Raw genomic sequence first — 23,799 nt, forward strand, 5'->3', positions numbered from 1 at the left:
ATGAACCCATGAACTTCTTTAAATACAATTTGTTTTTTTAAACCTCTTTTGTAGTTCATGTTAAATTTAACATAGACTTGCCTGATTTGTTTATGTTCCCTTCTGAAATTTTTATAGTTTTCATTGTTTTATTGATATTCTTTTTTGCATCTCTATCACTACTCATGAACTCAGCCCCCTCTCCTCAAAAGAAATCCATTTATGATCTGTAAGTATAATTGAATACAACAAATCAATATATTGACCACATCTGAAAATTATCTTATTCTGGATCTCTCACCCTAGAGTTTGGACCTCTTTTTTTTTTTATTTATTACTTAATAGCCTTTTATTTACAGGTTATATGTATGGGTAACTTTATAGCATTGACAATTGCCAAACCTCTTGTTCCAATTTTTCCCCTTTTTCCCCCACCGCCTTCCCCAGATGGCAAGATGACCAATAGATGTTAAATATATTAAAATATAAATTAGATACACAATAAGTATACATGACCAAACCGTTATTTTGCTGTACAAAAAGAATCAGACGCTGAAATATTGTACAATTAGCCTGTGAAGGAAATCTAAAATGCAGGTGGGCAAAAATATGGGGATTGGGAATTCAATGTAATGGTTCTTAGTCATCTCCCAGAGTTCTTTCACTGGGTATAGCTGGTTCAGTTCATTACTGCTCCATTGGAAATGATTTGGTTGATCACATTGCTGAGGATGGCCAGGTCCATCAGAACTGGTCATCATATAGTATTGTTGTTGAAGTATATAATGATCTCTTGGCCCTGCTTGTTTCATAGAGTTTGGACTTCTTAATGACATGGGGATGACAAAGCACCATTACCTTGAGGTCAGACAGTTGAAGGCTATGCTAAGACCAAGATCTTGTGGTCTATTGTACCTGGAAACATTGAACCGTTTTAATCGTTTTCCTGGATTCATTCCTTGGAGGTTAAAATAATCCTATCTTGTCTAGTGCTTCCTAGTCTAGCAATTCTGATGCCTCAAATATATCTCCTTCCCCAACCGCTGCAGTCCTCTTTCATTTCCATTCTCTTTCAACCTGTTCAGCCTTTCCACTGTGCCTTTTAGAGCTTGTCCTCTATGATAATAAACTTCCTTTTTTAAGGACTTAATGTCTGGCTTTTCTCAGTCACTACTGCTTTCCTGGCCATGCTTTCTAGAGCTGATTGTACCTTTTCTCATACTCTCTGACTAGCTGGTCCCGTTGGAATACTTCTTTCTCTCCATTGCTACTTCCAGATTCCTACCATTAGTCAGCAGCCTCTTCTCCTTTGAGGTTGGTGATCAGTATCTACTTTCTTAACTCACTACTTTCTTTTACCTTCCTTGCTTGTCATTTCATTATCCAACTCATAGTCTTTGTCTTCACTCAAACTCCTGCCTTCATTATAGAAGGCTTCAATATATATGTTTATAGTCCTTTAAATACCCCTAATTTTCCAATTCCCTGATCTATTCAACTCAAGAGCTACCCAACTTTCTCTGTTCTCTCTCAGGTACACAAAACAATGTTCATACCCTTTATTTTGATTTTACTTATGTGTTCCATTTTAATATTTAAGAATTCTTAAATTTCACTGACTGATCATAATTTTTCTTTTATCATTCCACATCTCCCTACGCATTATGTTCCTTAACCATGTTCCATTTTCGCTGTGTTCTCCAATCCCTCTACTACATAGTACTTTTCTAGGCCATAATCCATGATCTGACTGTAAATCTTCTTCCTTTCCAATCTCAAATTTTTGGCGAACTAGTTCAACTCTATATTTTACTTACCATGAGTCTCTCTATATCTTGTTTGGTCATAAATTCTTCTCTCATCCATAGAATTAGAGGTAATTTTTTCCATGCTCCTCTAATTTACTTAAGATATAACCTTTTATGCCTAAATAATATACCCATTTTAACTTTATCTTGATGTATTATATGAGATATTGGTCTGTTCGTAGTTTCTGCTTTCCAGTTTTCCCAAAAGCCACTAAATTCTGTATACCTTTTCATTCAACAATACCACTACTATGCATAGAAGTTATAGACAGAGAAAAAAGATCATGCACCAAATTTGTCATTTTGTCATTAAAAAGAACTGGCAATAAACTGGATGTTCATCAAATGGCAAACTGGTAAATACAATGTGGTATGTGAGTGTAGAAGAAAATTGCTGTGCCAGAAAAAAATAATATGATGGATTGAGGAATCCAGGAGACTTGTTTAAAGTAATACAGAGTAAAATAAGTAGAACTACAATAATTTTTTCCAAATTTTTATTTTTTTGCATTAATTTTGATCTACAAAATCTTTCTCTCTCCAACTCCTACTCTACCTATTGAGAAGGCATGCAATATGATAGCAATTATATATGTGAAGTCATGCAAAACATTTCCAAAAGAGCAAAATTTTTTTTGTAAAAAAAAAAAAAGGCAGTAACAAAGTGGGGAGAAAATATGTTTCAGTATGATTCAAAGTTCATCACTTCTCTCTGGAGACGGATATTATAATAGGTCCTTTGGAATTGTTTTAGAACATTGTACTGATCAGAGTAGTTAACCATTCATAGTATTCACAGTATTCACAGTTGATAAAATACAATGAAAATGTATACAGAATTTAGTAGCTTTTGGGGTATTATTCCAGACTGTTTTCTAGAAAAACTGAACTATTTTATATCTTTCCTAGTAATGCATATTTGTGCACCTGTTTTTCAGAGGAAGTCATGCAATTGTAATTTTGACCTTTTGTCATCTTTACAAATCTATCTGATGGTTGTGAAGAAGAACCCCAGACTTGTTTTTATTTGCATTTCCTTATTATTACTTATTTGGAGCATTTTCTCTTAAAGTTATCAATAATTTTTTTTTTAATTGTACAAGTGATCAAAAGATATGAAAACAATGGAGAATGGATCATGAAAAGTTCCTGGTTTCATATATTTGTATACATTTATATAAGTTCCATTTAAATCTTGGATATCAGATCTGGAAGTCTTTGTGATCACTGGAAGTCTGTGGCTTCACTGGAAACAGGTTGTGGTAATGGACTAACATATATATATATATATATATATATTTTAAATTAACTATAATTGTACATATACATGTTGCACATATCAACATACTTATATATACTTAAGTTTTAGTAAGACATTTCACAAAGCTTCTCATGGGATGCTTTTGAATGATATGGCAGGACAGGGACTAGGCAGGAGGATTAAGGAGTTGAATGACTGAACTCAAAAAATAGTCATTAATGGGACAATATAAGCTTAGGAGGAGGCCTCTGCAAGAGTGCCTCAGGAATCCATCCTCAGCCTCCAGCTGTTCTTCTTACTTATGAGTTATTTATTTTCTCAAATTCAACTATAGTTTATACCAAATTTCCTTTCTTCACCCACAATGTACTGTTTAGGCCAGTTTTCTGAATATTATATTTAGTTTGGTTATCATATTTTAAGAAAGGCTTAAATTGAAGCTTGTTCAGAAAAAATTAAGAAGGATAGAAAAAGAACAGTTGAGTGATTGTGATGGATGGATGGATTTTTAACTTGGAGGAGATATTTAACTGGAATATAGTTTTCTCTAGCTATTAGAAGAGCTATCATCATGGAAATTAGGGTTGTTTCCTTTGATTCTTAGTACAGAACAAGACAGATTTTTCTTTTTTTTCTTTCCCTTCCTTCCCTTCCTTTCCTTCCTTCACAGTGATAATAATTTTTCCTCAATATCAATTAACCAGTTAATATAAATGAACTTTTATTTACTGAGAAAATAGTGAGTATAGAAGTATAAAACATCTGCAAACTGGGGCAGACTTTCCCCTTTACACGTCTGTTTGGGGAAAATGGGTTCAAACTTAAAGTGTGATGGTCCAAACTATTCTCTTCACTTAAGGTTCTAGCAGAGCTGGCAATGAGTTGTTCCCTTGCTTGCAGGCACAGTGTCTCAGCTGCTGGGTCCAGTTTATTGCTAGGTTAGCCTTTTCAGGGTTGGCTCTTCACTGGGCTTGGCTCCCAAGGATTTTTCTGACTCAGTTGTTAGACTTTTAGGCTTCCAACCTTTTGAAGTTCACAGGATCATAAGGCAGTCCATTTTGTCTCAGATACTTCTTCATATAAGATCATAAAAGAAAAAATATAATGGGGACAAAACAAATATGAGCATTACATATTCATGGCTGTGTGCTGACTGGGGTTAAAGACTCATGAGGGGATCAACAGACTTTCTTCAATATGAAAAATCACTAGGAAGAAGAAGATTTTGTCTCTTTATACCTTTTGCACATGCACTGAATCCTGATTGAACTGCCAATTAAAAAGGTTTCTCATACATTTGGGTACACCAAAGTTGAGAGGTAAGGAGTTGCTCCTGTAGTAATTTACACACTCTTGAAATAGGCTTCCACATAGACTGACACCAGGCAGAGCACATTGTGTGTGCTCCAAGAACTGTGCCTTCATTGGTCAGTGTCCCTGGTACATAGAATAGAGTTCTCTTAAGCTAAGTAAAACTGAGAATTTAGGATAAGACCCTCCTAGAGTCCTCAAATAGCCATCTTAAATTTAGCTAAATGATGAAGAGCAGTCATCTACATTTCAAGCCTTTACTTCTTAAATTGGCAAGTGTCAGTGTATCATAGTGAATTCTCAAACTGAAGTCAATTTGGCAGGCAGTTCAGTGCATATACTTTAGTCAGTATGATAGAGAATATGACACAGTCTTTGTCCTCAAGTGGTTTAGAATTTCTTAAGGAAAATTCTTAGACATTCTAAGACATAAATCAGAAAACAATGCAAGATAGCATATGATTACTTTTCAAACCTTGACATAGAGCATTGTTGGTTGTGAGTCCAAGGCTTTATGGAAGAATTTTGACATCATCTCATTCTTGAAAGATTCTTTGGATTTGGATAATTGGAGAGAGGAGACATTTCATGTTTGAAAAGAGAGAGAGAAATGAATGTGTGGTGTGTTGAAGACTGGCTTGATAGTTTGTTTGGAGGTCATGGGGGAGATACAATAGGCCCAGATTATGGAGGGTTTTGAATGCTAAGAACTTAGTGGATCCCATAGTCAGAAAAGAACTATTTTCACACTATCTGTGATTTCTGGAGAGTTGCTGAAGATTGATGAGGAAATTCCATTTATCATGAAGATTAGCTTCTGGTGTGTAATTTATAGTCTTAGTTTCCTCTCACTTAACTGAGAGATTAAGTGATTTATCTGGCGTCATTCAAGCCAGTGTGAGGCTTTCCCTATTCCAAGACTAACTTTCTATATGGTATGACATGCTGCATCTTAAGAACAGAGAACTATTACTGTATAGTTCTCAAAAAGGAAGTTTCATGTTCAGGATGGACTGAAGCACAATAATAATGAAGGAAATGTGATTTTTTTTTAGTAAAATATCATGAAGGTAATACATTTGGGAACTAACTACTTATTATTTGCTCTTTATAATTTCTGCACACATTTTTAAAAATGTGTATTTTAGGTTCACTTTTGGGTGATAAAATACAGATGATTGAATTATTTCCCAGTTGATAAATGGCCAAAGGATATGAACAGACAATTTCTAGATGATGAATTTAAAACCATTTATAGTTATATGATAAAATGCTCTAAACCACTATTGATTAGAGAAATGCAAATTAAAACAATTCTGAGGTGCCACCTTACACTTCTCAGATTGGCTAAGATTACAGGAAAGGACAATGATAAATGTTGGAGGGGATATGGGAAAACTGGGACACTAATGCATTGTTGGTGTAGTGGTAAACTGATCCAACCATTCTGGAGAGCAATCTGGAATTATGTCCAAAGGGCTATAAAACTATGCATATCCTTTGACCCAGTAGTGCTATGACTAGATCTGTATCTCAAGGAAATCATAAAGGAGGGAAAAGGACTCACATATGCAAAAATGTCTGTAGCGGCTCTTTTTGTGGTTACAAAATGTGAAGATCATGTATTTTAAAATCAGCCAGAGTCAGGAATTCAGGTTAGGGGAAAATCGTCAGTCTTTATTCTCAGTGAAGAAGGATCGGAGGTGGAAGAGAATGGGCAATAGCAATGTGTGTAGCTGAGTCAAGAAGCTAGCAGACCAGCAGCCACACGATCAGAAGCTAGGAGTATGGAACCCAGGCCCAATCTCTCCCAGCTTCTCTTCCTGTGTCTCTCTGCCTCCACCCACCAAAAATATTTCCTGTACAACACATCAGGACTTGCACAGAGAGTGGGCAGGGACCATTCTTTATCCAATCATGTATATTAATAGAGTTTAGCCCAATTACTATTTAGCCTCACGTACTTGGGACCTCAGGGCATCAACTCAAACCTCAGCCCATTACAGCAAAGAATTGGAAAAAGAGTAGATACCCATCGATTGAGGAATGCCTGAACAAGTTGTATAATGAAGGTAATGGAATATTATTGTTCTATAAAAAATGGTGAAGAAGCTGATTATAGAAAGTCCTGGAAAGATTTACACAAACTGATGCTAAGAGAAACAAGTAGAACCAGAAATACATTGTACACTATAACAGCAAGAATATGCGATGATCAGCTATGAAAAGCTTGGTTCTCCTCAGTGGTTCAGTGATCCAAAGCAATCCCAATAGACTTTAAACAGAAAATGCCATCTGCATCCAGAGAAAGAACTAAGGAGATTGAACATAAATCAACATGTGTTATGTGTACTTCTTTTTTCTGTTTGTTTGTTTTTTTTATCTGTCCCATGCTCTGATTTTTCTTTCCCAACATAATTCATAAAACAATGTATATTAAAATAAATAAACTAAAATATATATTTTAGGTTCACTTTTGGGTGATAAAACGCGGATGATTGAATTATCAAAAGACATGAATGCGTACATCAGACCATCTCCTACCAGAGGAACTTTAGGAGGTGTGACAAGGACTACTAATGAAGCTATTCTTCTCTGTGAAGGAGCAGGATATGATATTATTCTTATTGAAACTGTAGGTAAGGACATTTTTCTATTTTATAATAGTAAAATCATATTAAGTCCTTTGTAAAGACAGGTTCTAGATAATAAAATTATTTACATATAATTCATTCAATGAATTTTTCTTAAAAGTCTAAGGGGAAGCTAAGTGGAGCAGTGATTGGAGTGCCAGTCCTGGAGTCAGAAAGACTCATCTCCCTGAATTCAAATCCAGCCTCAGACACTCATTGCTAGCTTTGTAATCTTGGGCAAGTCACTTAACCAACCTTGTTTGCTTCACTTTCCTCATCATTAAAATGAACTGGAGAAGGAAATGCCAAACCACTCCATATCTCTACCAAGAAAATTCCAAATGGCATCACAAATAGTAATACACAACTGAAAGAACTAAATGACAATGTATTTAATAAACAATATGTGGCATTCATGAGTTAACTATAAACAAAATAATTTATAAATATGAAGTGGTTCAAATAAAAAGGGTCATTGGAACAATGCTTTGAAATAATAGTCATCTTTTATAACCACTTTGATTAACTCTTCTAACATGCTAGAAAGATATAAATGTGATTATATTGTTTGCATTATAGATGAAAAAAGATTTGCTCAAACTGTAGTTGAACTTGAGAGAAGTACCATGTCGTAGAAAGAGCAATCATCTCTAGATGTCAGAAGGCCTAGTTTCTAGTGTTGATTATCATTCTGTAATACTGGGAAATTACTTAACCTTTCTTAGATTCACTTCCTCAACTATAAAATAAGGGAGTTGGATTAAAATAATTTCTAAGGGCCTTCTCTGATTATTTTATTTATTTATTTATTTATTTGTTTATTGATTGATTGGTTGGTTGGTTGATTGTCCTTTGGTCAAAAAGCAATTTTTCTTTACTACTTCTTCCCTTATCCTAATTGAAATTTAGCAATCGTTTAAGCTCCAGAACTATTCACAAAACACACAAAAATACTAAAGGTAAAAAGGGTGAGGATGGCTTATTCATGATTTTTTTTCTCACTTGTGTTAAAAGCAGTCCTTTTAGCTTGATTCAGCCTTGATTATTCCCTCTGTCTCATACCTCATGCAATCCATTGCTAAACTTTGTTGATTCTACCTCCATAGCATTTCTTTCTTTTTATTTACTTAACTGCTAACTGTTCTAGTTTACTTTTTACCTAGACTAATGTATTAGACTTCTTATAGGTCTTTGCATTTTTAGGCTTTCCCTTCATCTATATTGCCTGTGTATAATTGTCAAAATAATACTTCTGTTACTGTGACACATCTGTGATCCAAAATCTTTAGTCACTAAGAGTCATTTGCTCAAGGGGTATATATGTATGCCTTAGCATGATATTTATGGCTTTCCACATTATAGTGTCAACTTTGCATCCTTATTTCCTGCTACTCTCCTTCATGAACTCTACAATCCAGTCAAATTGGACTATTGATCATTCTCTGAATTCAGTACTCTACCATCTCTTCAAGGACTCCATGAATTTGAGAAAGCTATTTTGCATCCCTAGAATGTTTTGTGCTTTCATTTTTATTTCTCAGAATTCCAGATTTCATTCAGAGTTCAATTTAGATGGGACTTCTTACATGAAGCCTTTTATTTTCTCCCCATTTTCAATTGTTAGTGCTTCTTTTTTTCCTTTATTTTTTTTTTTTTTGGTGAGTGAGTGAGTGTGTGTGTGTGTGTGTGTGTGTGTGTGTGTGCTACTCACTTGTCTACCTATAGCTTTCACTTCAATCCTTAAGGGAATACAAACTCCCTAAAGGGGAGGGGGGTTTGCCCATACAAAATAAAGATTGAATTGAAAATTAGTATAATGAATTTTTATGTCTGTTTTGTTTCATCTCTTAATCATGCATGTTGAAAATATAATATCTTTATACATAATTTTTTTTCAACAAGCATTTATTTTCTTTTCTCAGGTTCCCACCTTTAGCCCCACAGAAAAAACAAAAACAAATCACAGAAATACAAATGACCATATTGGCCATGTCCAAAAATATATCTCATTCTATATCTTGAGTCCATCAGTCTTTCTCTAAGGAGAAATGTGTCAATTTTAACAAATTTCTCTGAAACAAAATCATTGTGATTATATGTTATAGAATTTCACCTGTCTGGAATTAGTTTCCATATTTAGTTTCCCCAAACTCGACTTTCTTTATGTCAGCAGAGACATGACTTTTCCTTAAATAAGTTCTGATTTAGCCTTTCAGATGGGCTTTCAGGAAGACAATTTGAATGTATGCTTACAATTAACATTTTTCAGGTGTGGGGCAGTCAGAGTTTGCTGTTGCAGACATGGTTGATATGTTTGTTTTATTAATACCGCCAGCAGGAGGAGATGAATTACAGGTAATTGTTCTCTCTTTCTTAATTGGAAATATGTGGGACATATCCCTGAAATTTAAAATTTTCATTATTGTCTGTGTTAGGTATATCCTTACCTAAAATTATAAGTTGGTTCTATGAAAGGTTAGTTTCATAGTTTTTGTCCAGTTTTTGTTTTAGGCAATTTTTTTTAATACTATGGGAGGTTATTTATAATTTGTTTGTAAGATAATATTGAAGATATACCTTTGTAAGTTGAAATGATAAAAATAAGTGGTCAGAGAAGTATGGTTCTTTTTAGTGCATAAAACACTTGAGTAAATGACAGGTCATATAAACAACTTTCTCCATTAGTAAGGTGGAAAGAGTTAAAATAGGATGATTCTGACTTGCAGTTATGGTTGAAGTCTTGCTATTTGTTTTATACTTACTTTAAAACTTATTTATTAGCTATATGGTCCTTTAGATTATTTTGATTCTGTATTTCTCTGGGAAACCAGGATTCTACATTATAGAGTAGAGTTCTATCCTTAGAGGAATAATCTGACTAGTTTACTTTTTTTTTATTACTGGTAACTTTTTATTGCTATAGTGACTGTAAAATTATGAGCCATTAAATTTTATCAATGAAAACTTTTTGAAAAATTGCAACTTTTTAAATCGTTTTAGAAATAACATTTTCCCGCTGTTTCCTACTATTATGGTTTGGTCACCATTGGATTTCATCTTTTGCATTGACATTTAATCACCTATCATAATCAAAAGACTTGGTTGATATATTTTAATATTTCAGACCTCAGTTTACTTTTAAATTGCAAGATTTTTTCCCAAATAGATAAAAGAAAAACTTGTCATGCTAACAAATAAGTATATATGAGAGATATTTCAGAGCAAAGATTTTGTCTTTGCAAATATAATAATTCTCAGCTTTTCCAATGATTTCAAGTGTTAACATTGCATAAAATAGCTACATATGTATCACTGATATGTGTGTCATTTTTCTGAGCAATATAATAATGGATAATTGCAACTCTGAAATAAAGAAAGCTTTTAGGAAGCACTTATTCTTTTCTGGGCTGGAGATACAAATACAAACAAGACAATCCCTGCCCTCATGGACCTGAAGAGGAGGCAGAAAACCTATTTTCCTATTAGGGAACCCTATATAAAAAAGGAGCACCAAGGCTAAGTCTTGAAGAAAAGGATCTGGAAAATTTTGAAAAGGAGCTTATTTGTTTCAGGTGTTGGGATGACTTTTATTTAATATGTAGAAGTAGAATCTAGTATGTCAAGGTGAATTTAGAGGAAAAAACTGGTCATCCAGTTTTCCCCTATCCTCCCCTTCAAAAAAGGGGGATGCTGGAAGGAGGTTAATGCAGAGCCTTAAACAACTACTTTATTTTATCCTATGGGTAGCACACTCACTGAACGTTTTTGAATGGGAGTGTGACATTAACGTTGTGCCTTAAGAGATTTATTTTGAAAGGTCTCTATGGATAAGAGAGTTGGGAGAGTATAGATAGGAAGATGAATTACTATCCTCGTTCCATTAATGATAATACCAGTGTAAAAGGCAATGAGAGGCTTTATGGTATAGTTGGCCTTGTAGAAATGTAGTCAGTAAGTCTGGGCAACTGAAGGGAAATCAAAGAGGGAAGAGTAAAGGAAATTCCAAGATGCTGACATATGACTAGGAGTATGGTGGTCTTATTGGTTATCCCTCCACACACTATATGTCCCATCTGACTCCTCTTTATGCATATAGTTACCACCTGAATTCTGGCATTTTCCACCTAGACCACTATTACAGTAGCTACTTAAGTTTATCTGCTTTGTCTCCCTCTCCAACCCACCTTCCACATTACTGTCAAATTGATATTCCTAAAGCACAAATCTGAAAATGAGTCCTTTTTAAAAAAATTGTTTAAAATTCTGAACTTAACAATCATCTAAGAGAATTTCTTTATATAAAAAGTTGAATACCAAAAGAAAATTTTATATAAAATCATGAATTATTATTCTATACTGCTTGCTTTTGTTTAAAAAATTTGTGAGAACTTTTAACATGTCATTTTCAAAACTCTTTAAAGTGTTTCAGTAGATCTCTTTTCTTCTTTTGGCATGACTATCTCTTTTTCTTTCTTCTCCTTCACTCCTGCCACCCCATTAAAAACAGAAAGGGATAATAACTTTTTTTGACAAATAAGCATAGACATATAAAATAAATCCATAAAAGACCATGTCCAAAAATATATACCTCCTTCTACACCCTGAATGCATCATTTCCATCAAGAGATGTTAGTATTTTTATTATAGTTTTTCTGAACATGTGCTTGATCATTACTTTGATCATAATTATTAACTCTTTTAAAGCTTTACTAAAAATTTAAAGGGAAATAGGTTACTGGGGGGAAACCTTTGCAACAACTTTATCAGCTAAAGGTCTCATTTTCAAGATATTTAAGGAATGGATTCATATTTATAAGATTAAGAACTATTCCCAAATTAATGAGCAAATGAAAAGGCAATTTTGAAAGGAAGAAATCTAAGCTATTTATAATCATTTGGAAAAAAATATTCTAAATCACTAATAATTAGAGAAATTCACATTACAACAGTCTTGAGATTACGCCTCATACCTTTCAAACTGACAGAGATTACAAAAGAGGAAAATGACAAATGAGGAGAAGATGTAGGAAAACCAATACAATATAGCACTGTTGATGGAGCTGTGAATTAGTTCAGCCCTTCTGGACAGTAGTTTGGGACTATTCCGATGAAGTTACCATATTGTGCATATTCTCTGACCTAGCCACCATTCCTTGGCCTGTACACCAAAGAAATTAAAGAGGAAATATATATATATTATAACAGCTTTTTTGTGATAATACCAAAATGGAAACTAAGAGATATCCTCCCATTGGAGAAAGGCTAAAAAAAAATGTGGCATATGTACATGATATAATGTCATTTCATCATAAATATATGATAAAATGGACAAATTTAGAAGACATTGGGAAGTCTCAAGAACTAATGCAGAATGGAGTGAGCAGAACTAGTAGAACAATTTATGTAATGATGTGACATCCTCAAGTTGTGTGAGAAGAGAGATGATGGTTGTTCTATTATTTTTTTATCCTATGCTTCTCATTACAGTATCTCACAATGCTAAGTACTTCATAAATGTTTATTTGATGATTTGTGAAGATTGTGTATTTTAAGATCAACACGAGACAGGAATTCAGGTTAGGGGAAAATCGTCAGTCTTTATTCTCAGTGAAGGTCGGAGGTGGAAGAGATGGCGATAGCAATGTGTGCAGCTAGGTCAAAAGCTAGCTCGACCAGCACCACACAACCAGCAGCCTTCAGTCTCGAACCCAGCCCAATCTCTCCCACTTCTCTTCCTGTCTCTCTCTCTGCCTCCACCCACCAAAATCGTCATTTCCTATACAACACATCAGGACTTGCAGGGAGAGTGGGCAGGGACCATTCTTTATCCAATCATGTACATTAATAGGTATAGTCCAATTACTATCTGGCCTCATGTCTTGGGACCTCAATTGCATCAGCCAAACCTCCCGCTTTCTTTTATTTGAACACAGTGGTCATGCCATCCCTGATCCTCAGGGAGGTCAGAGCCCCCAAGGGAGGTGATCACAGCCTCCCTAACTTCTCAGGGAAGGAGGTGAAAGCACCGAAAGGAGGTGATCACAGCCTCCTGACTTCTCAGAAAAGGCGGTGAAAGCACTAAAAGGAGATGATCACGCCCTACCTGACATCTCAGGAAGGAGATGAAAAGCACCAAAGGAAATGGGGGTTGCTAGCGGGTTTCTGGGCTGAAGGGTCTATTATGCACAAACCCATCAGCATGGAGGTATTACACAAGCACATGCAATCACGCAGAGCTTGGGGATGACCCTCCCCCAGTCAGTGCAGGCTCGATGTGGTGTAAAAACATGAATTGTACATGCAAGTAGGCGGAATAGCAAACAATATAATCAACATGGTGTTGGAAAAAGATCACCAGAAGTCCTAGAAGGTGGGTATGTAAACAACAGTCACATACACCTTCTTCAGCAGCCAAGAGATGTCAAAATCAATCTATTGTCCATTGTTTCACATTCAGGGAATCCAATGATCCCTCTGAGTTTTGAATCCTGAAAAGTCTTTTATGTTTAGAATCCAATGATTCCAGCAGATTTTGAAGTGTTGTAACAGTCTTTATCATTTCTCAGAATCCAATGATTCTAATTTTCAAGTCCACAATCTTTGGATGTCCATGAGTCAAAGCATAACTGCAACGCTCTTTCAATTGGTGAGCACAATCAGCAACAACACCACCGATATTTCTTGGTCTTCTCCCTTTGTTGGTTTTGCTCCAATCTCTCTGTGATGGACAAAGGTGAATATGGCTCGTTGGCACCCATCTGATTCCTTCTCCACCTGTGAGATACAAAACCCTCTCCCAAAGCAGTTAGCCTATCTGGTCCTTTCCATTCACCACTTTCTGGGTCTCTCCACATCACCTGGCGATTATCTAAAGATATGGAGCTGCTACTTTGGACCTGACCTTCCGGTGGGTTATAAAACCTGTCGCGGGCCAGTGCATCTTTGTCAAAAATCAAAAGTTAATAGTATAAGAGCTAGATTTAGAGTTCTCTAGGTTCTGTGGCTCCCCTTTCTTTGTTTTGGAGTAGTGTCTTTTAATATCTCTGTTTTCCTCTCACTATTGCCTGTCCTTGAGGATTAAAAGGTATGTCCGTGGTGTGTAAAATCTTATACTGTTGCACAAAAGTGTGCAAAATGTTTGAAATTATTATAAGCAGGACATTGTCTTTTTTATTGCTTGTGGCCCATAATGCAAATGTGAATTGAGGAATTCAGTGACCCTGGGCTCTATTGCTGCTGGCATTGCAAAGTGAATCCGAAAAGGTGTCTCAACATGGATGAAGACAGACGAACAAAGATTAATGGGTTCCATCCATTTGCCAGATTTCATTGGGTCTCAAACATGAGGGGTTTCTTCCCTGGAGAAGTGTAGGGCGTGGAAAGGAAGGCAAGCCTTGAGGCTTTTACTATGCTCTAAGCTTCCTCTTTTGTTTATTCAAATTGTAAACGTAAGCTTTGAGCAGCCTGATGATTAGAATGAGATGCCTGAGCTTCTTGGAAAAAGGGTATGACCAACATAGTTAGAAGACTATCTGCTTTGTGCCATAAGTATGGGACCTGGAAGTCACTATGAGAATGGACATGTAATATAGATCTTACCTGGATGCTCTCACTTGCTCTAAGTTTCTTAAAGAGCTGAATTATATTAGAGGCTGCAAATTTATTTGGTGGGCAATTCTTTGTACCACACCTACTGAATAGGCGAAATCAGATATTATATTTATGTCTCTGGATAATAAGTAAGGCTAGAATGATGGCGTACAATTCATTCTGCTGAGTGGACTGAAAGGGTTCTAACTACTCTCTTTATAGTTAGATGATGAGTACACAATATATTATGTTTGGATGCATCCTGAAGATTGTTGGTCTTGAAGAGGAACTTTAGAAACTTTTCTTCAAGGAGTCCATCGCCAATTATGTAATAGTCTAGTTATCTTTAATGGAGACCCATGTAAAAATTTGGAGCCATGGCTAATAATAATTGCCACTCTGGGATGGTCTCACAAACATTAATTGTGTATTGGTATAAAAGTGTATATCTTATCAGGTCTTGTCCCAGATAATTGTACTGTGCTTAGTGCCTTTATATTTACCAACACTGGGTAGTGTAAGGCTTTGATCTGGTTTGTGCCGGAGGTTCACCACTCTATCACACTTGTCCTTGATGAAGGACTGCTGTGGGTGCCTCTTGTGTGGAAAACTGATATCTCAAAGGGTTTTTTGGTGACTCTTTCAACACATTGGATAAAGCCAGTTCAACTTCTCTCAAAGCCTCTTGAGCTTCTTTTTTGTAAGCTGGCGTGGTGAATTTAAAGCACTGTCTCCCTTAAAATGTCATATAACAGTTGTAACTGATAGGTAGTCAAACCTAACACTGTGCATCCATTGAATATCTCCTATCAATTTCTGAAAATCATTCAATGTGTTTAGCTTTTCTGTTCTTAAGGAGGTTTTTGAACTGTAAGCACCTTAGGTATACTTCATATCCTAAATATTGAAAAGGGCATGTCTTTGAATTTTTCTGGTGCTATGTATAATTTGTAATCTTAGTGTTTCTATGGTCTTTTGTAGACATGCCTCTAACATTTGTTCCTCAGGTGCACATCCCAAAATGTCATCCATGTAATGTAATACTTTAACTTTTGGAATGCTTTTTCTTACTGAGAAGAGCAGCTAACATACATTTGAACATAGTAGGGCTGTTTTTCATTCCTGTGGCAAAACTGTCCATTCATATCTTTTATAAGGCTCACTAAGTTACGCTGGGACTGAAAAGGCAATCTTTCATATCCTCCTTATCCAGAGGATAGAATAGAAACAATCTAATATCTATGACCAAGAGGCCATTTCTGCAACTGAGTAGGAGATGGAAGTCAGGCTGAGAGTTCCATGTTTCCATCTGTTCATTCCTTTTCTTAAATCCGTTAACATCCTCCATTTTCCAGTTTCTTTCACAACAAACACTGGGGAATTCCAAGGACTTAGAGAAGGTTTAAGTTCCTTGGTCAAGCTGTTTCCTGCTATATCCTAATAAGGCTGAATTTTATTTTACTGGGCCATTCTATCACACTGGTGTATCAGTTTTCCATTGGATAGGAAGGTAAAGTGTTGGCAGGCCTTCAACAGCAGCCCTGCTTAAAAACGAAGTATTCATTTTAACCTAATTGTAAAGCTCTCTTAAGATTGATGGGGATTTTCAACTTAAAGGAGTAAAAACTCCTGTTTTGCCTTCAAAAGTCCATCTCATAGGGGCAGCACTAACTTAGCTGCTATTGATCCTCCTCACCAGACATGTAGGTGTCTGCTTTTAATCTTTTGGCCAGTGACTGGGCCATGGCACCTCTAATGACGTCCGATCTGCACCAGTGTCTACCAATCCCAATGGAAGGCCATTTATATAGATTGTGAGATGGTCGATCGTTGTTACAGCTGCTGTCCAGTCAATTGCTGGATTTGTGATCTGGAATCAGAATCTGGGTGACTATCACCAGGCTGCTTATTAGGATTCTGTAGAGTAAACCTGATGCTACCTATTTCTCCTGGGTAATAAGTCACATTGTCTGCCTGTATTGGTCACTGGGATATTATCACATTCCCCAGTTTCCATCAGTATGTGGATGGACACTGTTTTGCGTACTCTCAGGAGGTAAAATGGTCAAGCCTACTGTGCCTGGAGGCAAGGATCCATAGGCTGGAGAGGAACAGATTTCACCTCTCAGGGGGTATTCTCAGTTGTCTCAGCTGCATACAACTCTATTCTCTAATTGTAATCCTTTCTTCATCAGGTTGCTTCCTGGCTGATTGATTGTGTAATCCTTTCTGCCATCATAGGCTTCCTGGTGATTGGTCATATTGGGTATTGGCCATCTAGGCCTCTCTGGGTGCACCATTGGCTGCCATCATGCCCAAGTGTTTTGCCTGGGGCCCTGGGGCTGGGCCTCATCCCTTTCCTGAACCTGTCAATTCTGAGGCCCAATGGAAGCCTCTGTTGCATTTTGGACATGGGATCTGGGTCTTGTTCTCCACCCTGTTTTCTCATTCTGCTTCTTAAGCATTGAGCTTTCAGATGCCTACTTTACCACACTGAAAGCATTGACGTGTCTCTCTAGAAATCCGTTGCTGGAAGGGACCCTGTCTACCCATGTTGGGATCTTGGGAAGTCTGCATCATAGTCTGGCTATAAAAGGCATTTGTGCCCACTGTGGCACAGGGTCTTATGAACTCCTCTAAAGGAGCATCCTTACGCACGCAGTCCTAGAATAATCCTTCTGCACACCTCATTAGCATTTTCCTTAGCAAGTTGCTTTATTAAAACATCTGTTGTTGGATTTTCCCCATTAGTTCTTGTGATGGTCTGAAACGTCCTAAAAGTCAGCAAGGCTCATCTTGGCCTTGATTATTTTAAAGGCCTCACCTTTATCATTTTATTGTGAATCGATGCCCACGCTTTGTGCTTAACAATTTGCTCATATGTGCTACTGAATAATTAACCTGTGCTGTGACCTCTGCATATGGACCTATACCTTGTAGTAGGTCATAGGTGATCCAGCATGAACAACATTTTGACTATTTTGTTGGGCTTGTATCCTACAGAGCTCACTATATTCAAGCCACATGTAATTTTGTCCAGGTTCTAGGATACCCCTTGCTATAGATTTCCAGTCATCAGGAGTCAAGACTTCAAAAGCCAAATTCTGTAACACATCTTAACATAAGCTGATGTAGCCCCATAATTAGGTGCAGGCCTTTTAAGATCTTTAATGATTTCTACATTAAAAGGGGCGTATCTTTGACTTTGTTGACCTGAGGCATTAGACTGGGAAATTACAGGAAACATAAGTGGCTGAAGCTCCCGGATGTCCACACCCTTTTCTTTGGCCTTCATCAAGCCCTCTTGAAGCCTACTCAAGATTGGTCCTGTCACTGCCCCCCCCACTGTCCCTCCTTCCTCCATCCCGGAGGGTGGAGTTGGTGGAGGAGAGTCAATCACTTGCTCCTGGGGTGGGGCTGAAGCCCTCCCTGAGGGGAAGGTCACCCACACCTTGCTCACTTAAGTCTCCATGCCCTGTGGGGATATGGTCATTAATCTCTTCATTGTCTTCCTCCTTAATATCATGGCTAATTTGAGGAGAGTGGAAGGAACCAGGGTTTTCTTTCTTCTAAGGTTCTTAGTGCTAACTGAAATACATTGTATAAATAAAATGCCTCCATGGAAATTGAATGAGGACCATATTCTCTGAAATGTATGGACATCTCTAGTCAACCGGGACCAGTTATCTGGAGAGTCTGCTCCTCCTCTATGATCAAGGGGAGATGCAGTTTAATATACCCACAAATCTGCTATCTGTTCCCAAGTTATAAGTAACCCATGTATTTCTATCAGCAATCATGCTTTCTATAGCACCACTCTTGGGTGGGGTTGGGGCGGGATGGAGAGTCTTTAGCTAGCATTTGTCCCATTTAGCCAAAAAAAAAAAAAAAAGATTACTGGTTTAGTTTTAAGAAAATAAGTTCCTTATTTGTCTATTAACAATACTCACCCAAGTTCCTGGTCACCGGAGACTTCTTCAGTCCTTGGTTCCCACCTTTGGGCGCCAAATGTGAAGATCGTGTATTTTAAGATCAACACGAGACAGGAATTCAGGTTAGGGGAAAATCGTCAGTCTTTATTCTCAGTGAAGAAGGATCGGAGGTGGAAGAGAATCGGCGATATGTAATGTGTGCATGAGTCAAGAAGCTAGCTCGACCAGCAGCCACACAACCAGCAGCTCGGAGTCTCGAACCCAGCCCAATCTCTCCCAGCTTCTCTTCCTGTCTCTCTCTCTGCCTCCACCCACCAAAATCGTCATTTCCTATACAACACATCAGGACTTGCAGGGAGAGTGGGCAGGGACCATTCTTTATCCAATCATGTATATTAATAGAGTATAGCCCAATTACTATTTAGCCTCATGTACTTGGGACCTCAGTGCATCAGCTCAAACCTCAGCCCATTACAATGATTGGTCCTTCTTTGTTGCTAGTGCCCTTGTATATGTTACCCCCAATAGATGTAAGCCTCTTGACAGATGTTCCATTTGTATCTCTCTATTGTTTCTTAAACATTTTTCCAAATTAAAAAAAAAAAAATTAGCCCTCAGTGCTAGTCTCACAGGCAGCTTGGGATAGTTGGCTTAGAGAAGGGGAGGCTTGGGGCCAACTTTTTGCCTTGCGATATTTGAAGAGCTGTCCTATAAGCAGTCAGTCAGTAATCAGTAATCAGATAATGGATAATGAGTACCCATTCCATTTTGATATAGAGTAGCATTAGGGATATAAGTATCTGGCATACCATAATTATTTGATAAATAATTTTTGAATAAATGGTGTTATCAGTAGCAATGGGGACTCTTTAGAGGAGATGTGGGTTTAGGGAAAAGATGGTGAGTTTAGTTTTGGACATAGTTAGTTTGATGTGTCAGTAAGACATTGAGATGTAGATAGATGATAGGATTAGAAGTCTACTGGATGCCCCTTCCAGGAGAGAGACACCAGCTCAATGTATAGATTTTAGAGTCATCTGCATAGAATTGGTAATTGAACATATGTGAGCAGATAAGGTTAAGAAGGGAGAGTATTTGGAGAGAAAAGAATGCAGCATATGATAGAGTCTTGGCATATTTTCACACTTAAGTTGAAAGAATAAATTAGTGAAACAGCTTGCTTTATAAGCACCAGTGTTAATAGTTATTCCTTTTTCCGTCTTTATGTCTTCAGGGCATCAAAAGGGGTATAATTGAAATGGCTGATCTGGTAGTTATAACTAAATCTGATGGGGACTTGGTTGTACCAGCTCGAAGGATACAAGCAGAATATGTGAGTGCATTAAAATTACTCCGCAAGCGCTCAAAAGTCTGGAAACCAAAAGTGAGTATCCATTCCATTTACAAGCTTTTCCTCTTGAATAAACTGTGCACATTTTATAAAAGGATGTAAATTCTACATAAAACATAGAAGCAATCTTATCTTTTATATGAAAATTGCAGTTTAAAAAATCTTACAAATAAGAAGTTTTGTCACAGGTAGAGTCAGTAGCAGAGATATTAAAATTATCACCAGATTACTATGCGTCAAAAAGTAGTGCTCTAGTTATGAAATGTTACTTATTGCTTGATTTTGAACATGTTGAAATGGTGGCAAATTCATTCTGAAAAGCAAACTATTTCCAAAATTACATTATAGAGCTATTGTTGAAGTTTCTCCATAATGTAAAAGGGTAAAAACTTTTGTTTATCATGTTATAAAGTTGGAGGCAAGGGAACATGGCAACAAAAAACAGGTAGTCCTGTATCTATTGCTGTCATAATTCTGACTTCTCCAACTTTACCTGTAAGATTATTGTATCCTTAAAGAAACCACAAAGGTGACAGCTACAAGAAAGTGAAATCATTTCTTAGACTCAGTTTTCTGTCCCATTAATAATTCCTCACTGTTCATCTATTTTGTTGACCTATTACCCTAATTAAGGGTATTTGTCCCAGTTAATGGGATTGTGGTTCCAAAACTAGCTTGGATGTGGACCTTTAATTTTGCAGTTTTTATTTTTAAACCTCTTACCCCTCAACAATTATTGACTCTTCATAAATTACTGAACTGGAATGTGACTCTACAGTCATTTCTTGGCTCTGCAACAAATTTACTGTACACTAATTCTATTTAAGTTATTCTTTGTACTTTTCTCATTTTAAAAATGCAGCTTGAATTTGTGGTTTATCCGTATAATGAGATAGTAAGAATGAATCACTCAAGAAGAACGCTTACTATTTCTTTGATATCGCTCTTTTATTTTTCTATAGGTAGTACGCATTTCTGCAAAAACTGGAGAAGGCATCACTGAGATGTGGGACAGAATGAAAGAATTCAGGGACCTAAGGCTCGCCAGTCATGAGCTCATTGCCAGGAGACAGCAGCAGCAGAAGGTCTGGATGTGGAACCTAATCCAGGAAAGTGTGTTAGAACGTTTCCGAAATTGTTCAGCAGTGAAGGACCAAATTCCTCTTCTGGAAGAAAAGGTTGCCAATGGAGATCTTTCTCCAGGACTAGCAGCAGATATATTGCTGAAAGCTTTTAAATCTTGAGACTAATTTATGTGATTCTTCAATATTGTTAAAATATTTTAATATTAAAATTCTCTCATATTATTTATAATCTGTCATTTATTTTTATGGCCAAATTTGATTCCCATATTTGAGATTCACACTTGGTAAATGTATCAGTGGTAGAGATGAGGCAATTTCACAACACTTAGGGAAGTTCCCACCATCCGTTACTAATTATATTCTTTTTCTGTTCCTCCTGGCACAGAGAAGTGGGATTTGCTGAGCTCTTGCCCACAAGTGCAGAGGCGATGCAGGATTGGCTTCTGTCCTTAGCCAGGAACAAAGGATACTGAGAGAGGCAGAAAGGAGATCATGTCCCAGAAATACTTTCCTTCATTCCAGGCAAAAAAAATCAGTATGTGACCACATTTTTAAAGCTCTGTTTGGTGCTAATAATAATAGAGTCATTTTTGAAAACCTTAAAAATATGGTTGACATTTAGTGAGTATCAGATTCATTGAGGAATTTTTAAAATAGTTACTTATGGTGTAAAGTTAGCAAAAGAGTTGGGGAAAATATGTGATGGCTAAATTATAGGATATCTGCTCAGATTTGAATATCAATCTCAAAAGAGAAACAGAACCATATAAAAGGTCAGGAAATCCATTGTAACTATATGGGCCAGGTGATCTAGTTCCAGTTAATCTCCCAAAGGACAGCATGGGCACTCTCCCAAATTCTTGCTAATCCTTAATTAAATTTTAATTATACAATTTGTACTGATTTAAACTTTTTATTTCTTCTTTCTTCTGTTCTTTTTTTAGTACTTTTCTACTTTTATTAGAAGCTTAAAACTTATTTTATGATAAACACTATTGGTAGAAAAAATGAAAATTCACTCCTTTTTTTGTCTTAAAGATATAACATTTGAATTTGGTTTTGAGATTTTAAGCCTTTTAAGTTATTAAACACAATGGACTCATTTTCCTGTGTTTCCATTTCTTTTCCACTGTCCTGTCACTGCTGTAATGCTCTCACTTGTTATAATAGATAGACATTTGGACATAGTTTTAAGTACTTTCTATAATTAATTCTTTGGATATATTTTGAACTTTGCAATAATATAGACCTGGTGAGAATTTGTCAGCTGAATTCTAATTTAGTTAAGTTTGTAGAAGCTCATCACTAGAGATTTGGCTACTAGATGATGAAATGATTTGGGCTATAGCATTTGGGGATGGGTTAGTAGAGGGAATACTCATATAAATGAAAACATGAATCCTAGAAGTAATGAAGTCATTGTATTTTAGTAAGCCAATTTCTGTGACATAAAGTATCTTCATCATGCAAATTATTTTCGCAGGAAACTCTTTGAATGCCCTATTCTCAAGTCTGTTAGACTATTTAAAGCAAAATTTTCCTAACTTGCTGAATTTAATTTCCTTAAGTTTGATTTTAACCAACATTCCTTTCTAGTTTTCACAGTGCTAATGGTATTAGGATTTCTATTTTATAGGATCATAAAGTTAGAAAGTACTTTGAAAAACTTATTTTGCCTGTCCCCATATTTTCAGAAAGAATCAAGCTTAAATAATCCCAGCCACAAGGAACTCTGTTCTGTTTTTAAAGATACATAATTTTCTTCAGCAAGAGGCAGTGTAGCGTATTTGAGAAGGAGCTGGTCCTAGGGTCATAAAGAGCTGGATTCAAGTCCTATCTCTGACATGTTCTACTTATGTGACAATGGAAAAGTTATTAACCTTTCTGTGACCCAGACAACTCCAAGACAGTTTTAAATTAGTAGCTGTGCTGTACTAGTAGAGGAAATTTCCACACCAGTAGTTTCCCATGCTGATTAAATCCCAGACTTGGACAAAAACTTACTTCATAAACCCATTTCAGTTTTTTTTTGGGAAAAAAAATCTCTTGTATTATATACCATGAAAATAAATTTTAAAAAATTAGGTTATGAAAAAAAATTGACCTCAAACTCTTAGATGTAAGGTTATTTTTTTTGTTCTCATGTTTAGTTATGTATTCATTCTCATTTTGAAGCTAATTTTTATATTGTAAATATAATTTGAAAGTGTTTTTTATAAACTCCTTAACTCCTTGTACCATTATTGCACTACTGGTCATATAATAGAATACTATCTAAAAGATCTGTTACCTTTAGTGAATTTATTTATGAAGTCTAATTTTATACATGAACTCTTACCTGCATTATTTGAACTTGCCAGTTTAATGACAATTTTTTGGCTTGCGGTCCAATCCACCATAATTTATTTTCAGAGAAGACAGAGGAAATGAGAGATTGTCTAAGAACAATCAAAAACAGCATTTAGCCTAATTCCCACCTCCTCCTCCCCAACCAAGGAATTCTGGTTAGTTAATTATTATAATTCTTGGACAGCTCATTTTTATCCACTTGAAACATATATTTATAGCAGATGATAGTAAGGCACTCTTTTTCCCAGGAGTATTTGTAATTACTGTGTTAACCACAATTGTACTTTAGAAAATAGTGCATTTTTATCATTAATGTTTCAAGTGCTCTGTTTGATAACAAGATATTATAATGTGATAAATCTTACAGTGGTAAATGAGTGACTTTTATGGAAAAGTTTCTCAAAAGAAAAAACGCAGTTTAACTTTCAGTTAATTCATAAAAATTTAGGCAATGTAAATTTTCTAAATGAGCCATATAATATTTAAAATTTTTTGTGAGA

General features: G+C 36.1%; 1 protein-coding gene across 5 annotated transcripts in view; it reads left to right on the forward strand.

Annotated features, from left to right (window-relative positions):
• The window catches only part of MMAA (metabolism of cobalamin associated A), an 89,826-nt gene extending 67,954 nt beyond the window's left edge, over positions 1-21,872 (forward strand). For all 5 annotated transcript variants that reach the window (XM_031943901.1, XM_031943900.1, XM_003773164.4 and 2 more), the window contains 4 exons: positions 6,828-6,998; positions 9,262-9,347; positions 19,749-19,898; positions 20,828-21,872. In XM_031943901.1, coding sequence (XP_031799761.1) covers positions 6,828-6,998; positions 9,262-9,347; positions 19,749-19,898; positions 20,828-21,109 — 689 coding nt within the window. In that variant the 3' untranslated portion in view covers positions 21,110-21,872. The remainder of the gene's footprint in view (positions 1-6,827; positions 6,999-9,261; positions 9,348-19,748; positions 19,899-20,827) is intronic.
• The last annotated feature ends 1,927 nt before the right edge of the window (positions 21,873-23,799 follow it).

The sequence above is a fragment of the Sarcophilus harrisii genome, chromosome 6 (assembly GCF_902635505.1).
Source record: "Sarcophilus harrisii chromosome 6, mSarHar1.11, whole genome shotgun sequence".
NCBI lineage: Eukaryota > Metazoa > Chordata > Mammalia > Dasyuromorphia > Dasyuridae > Sarcophilus > Sarcophilus harrisii.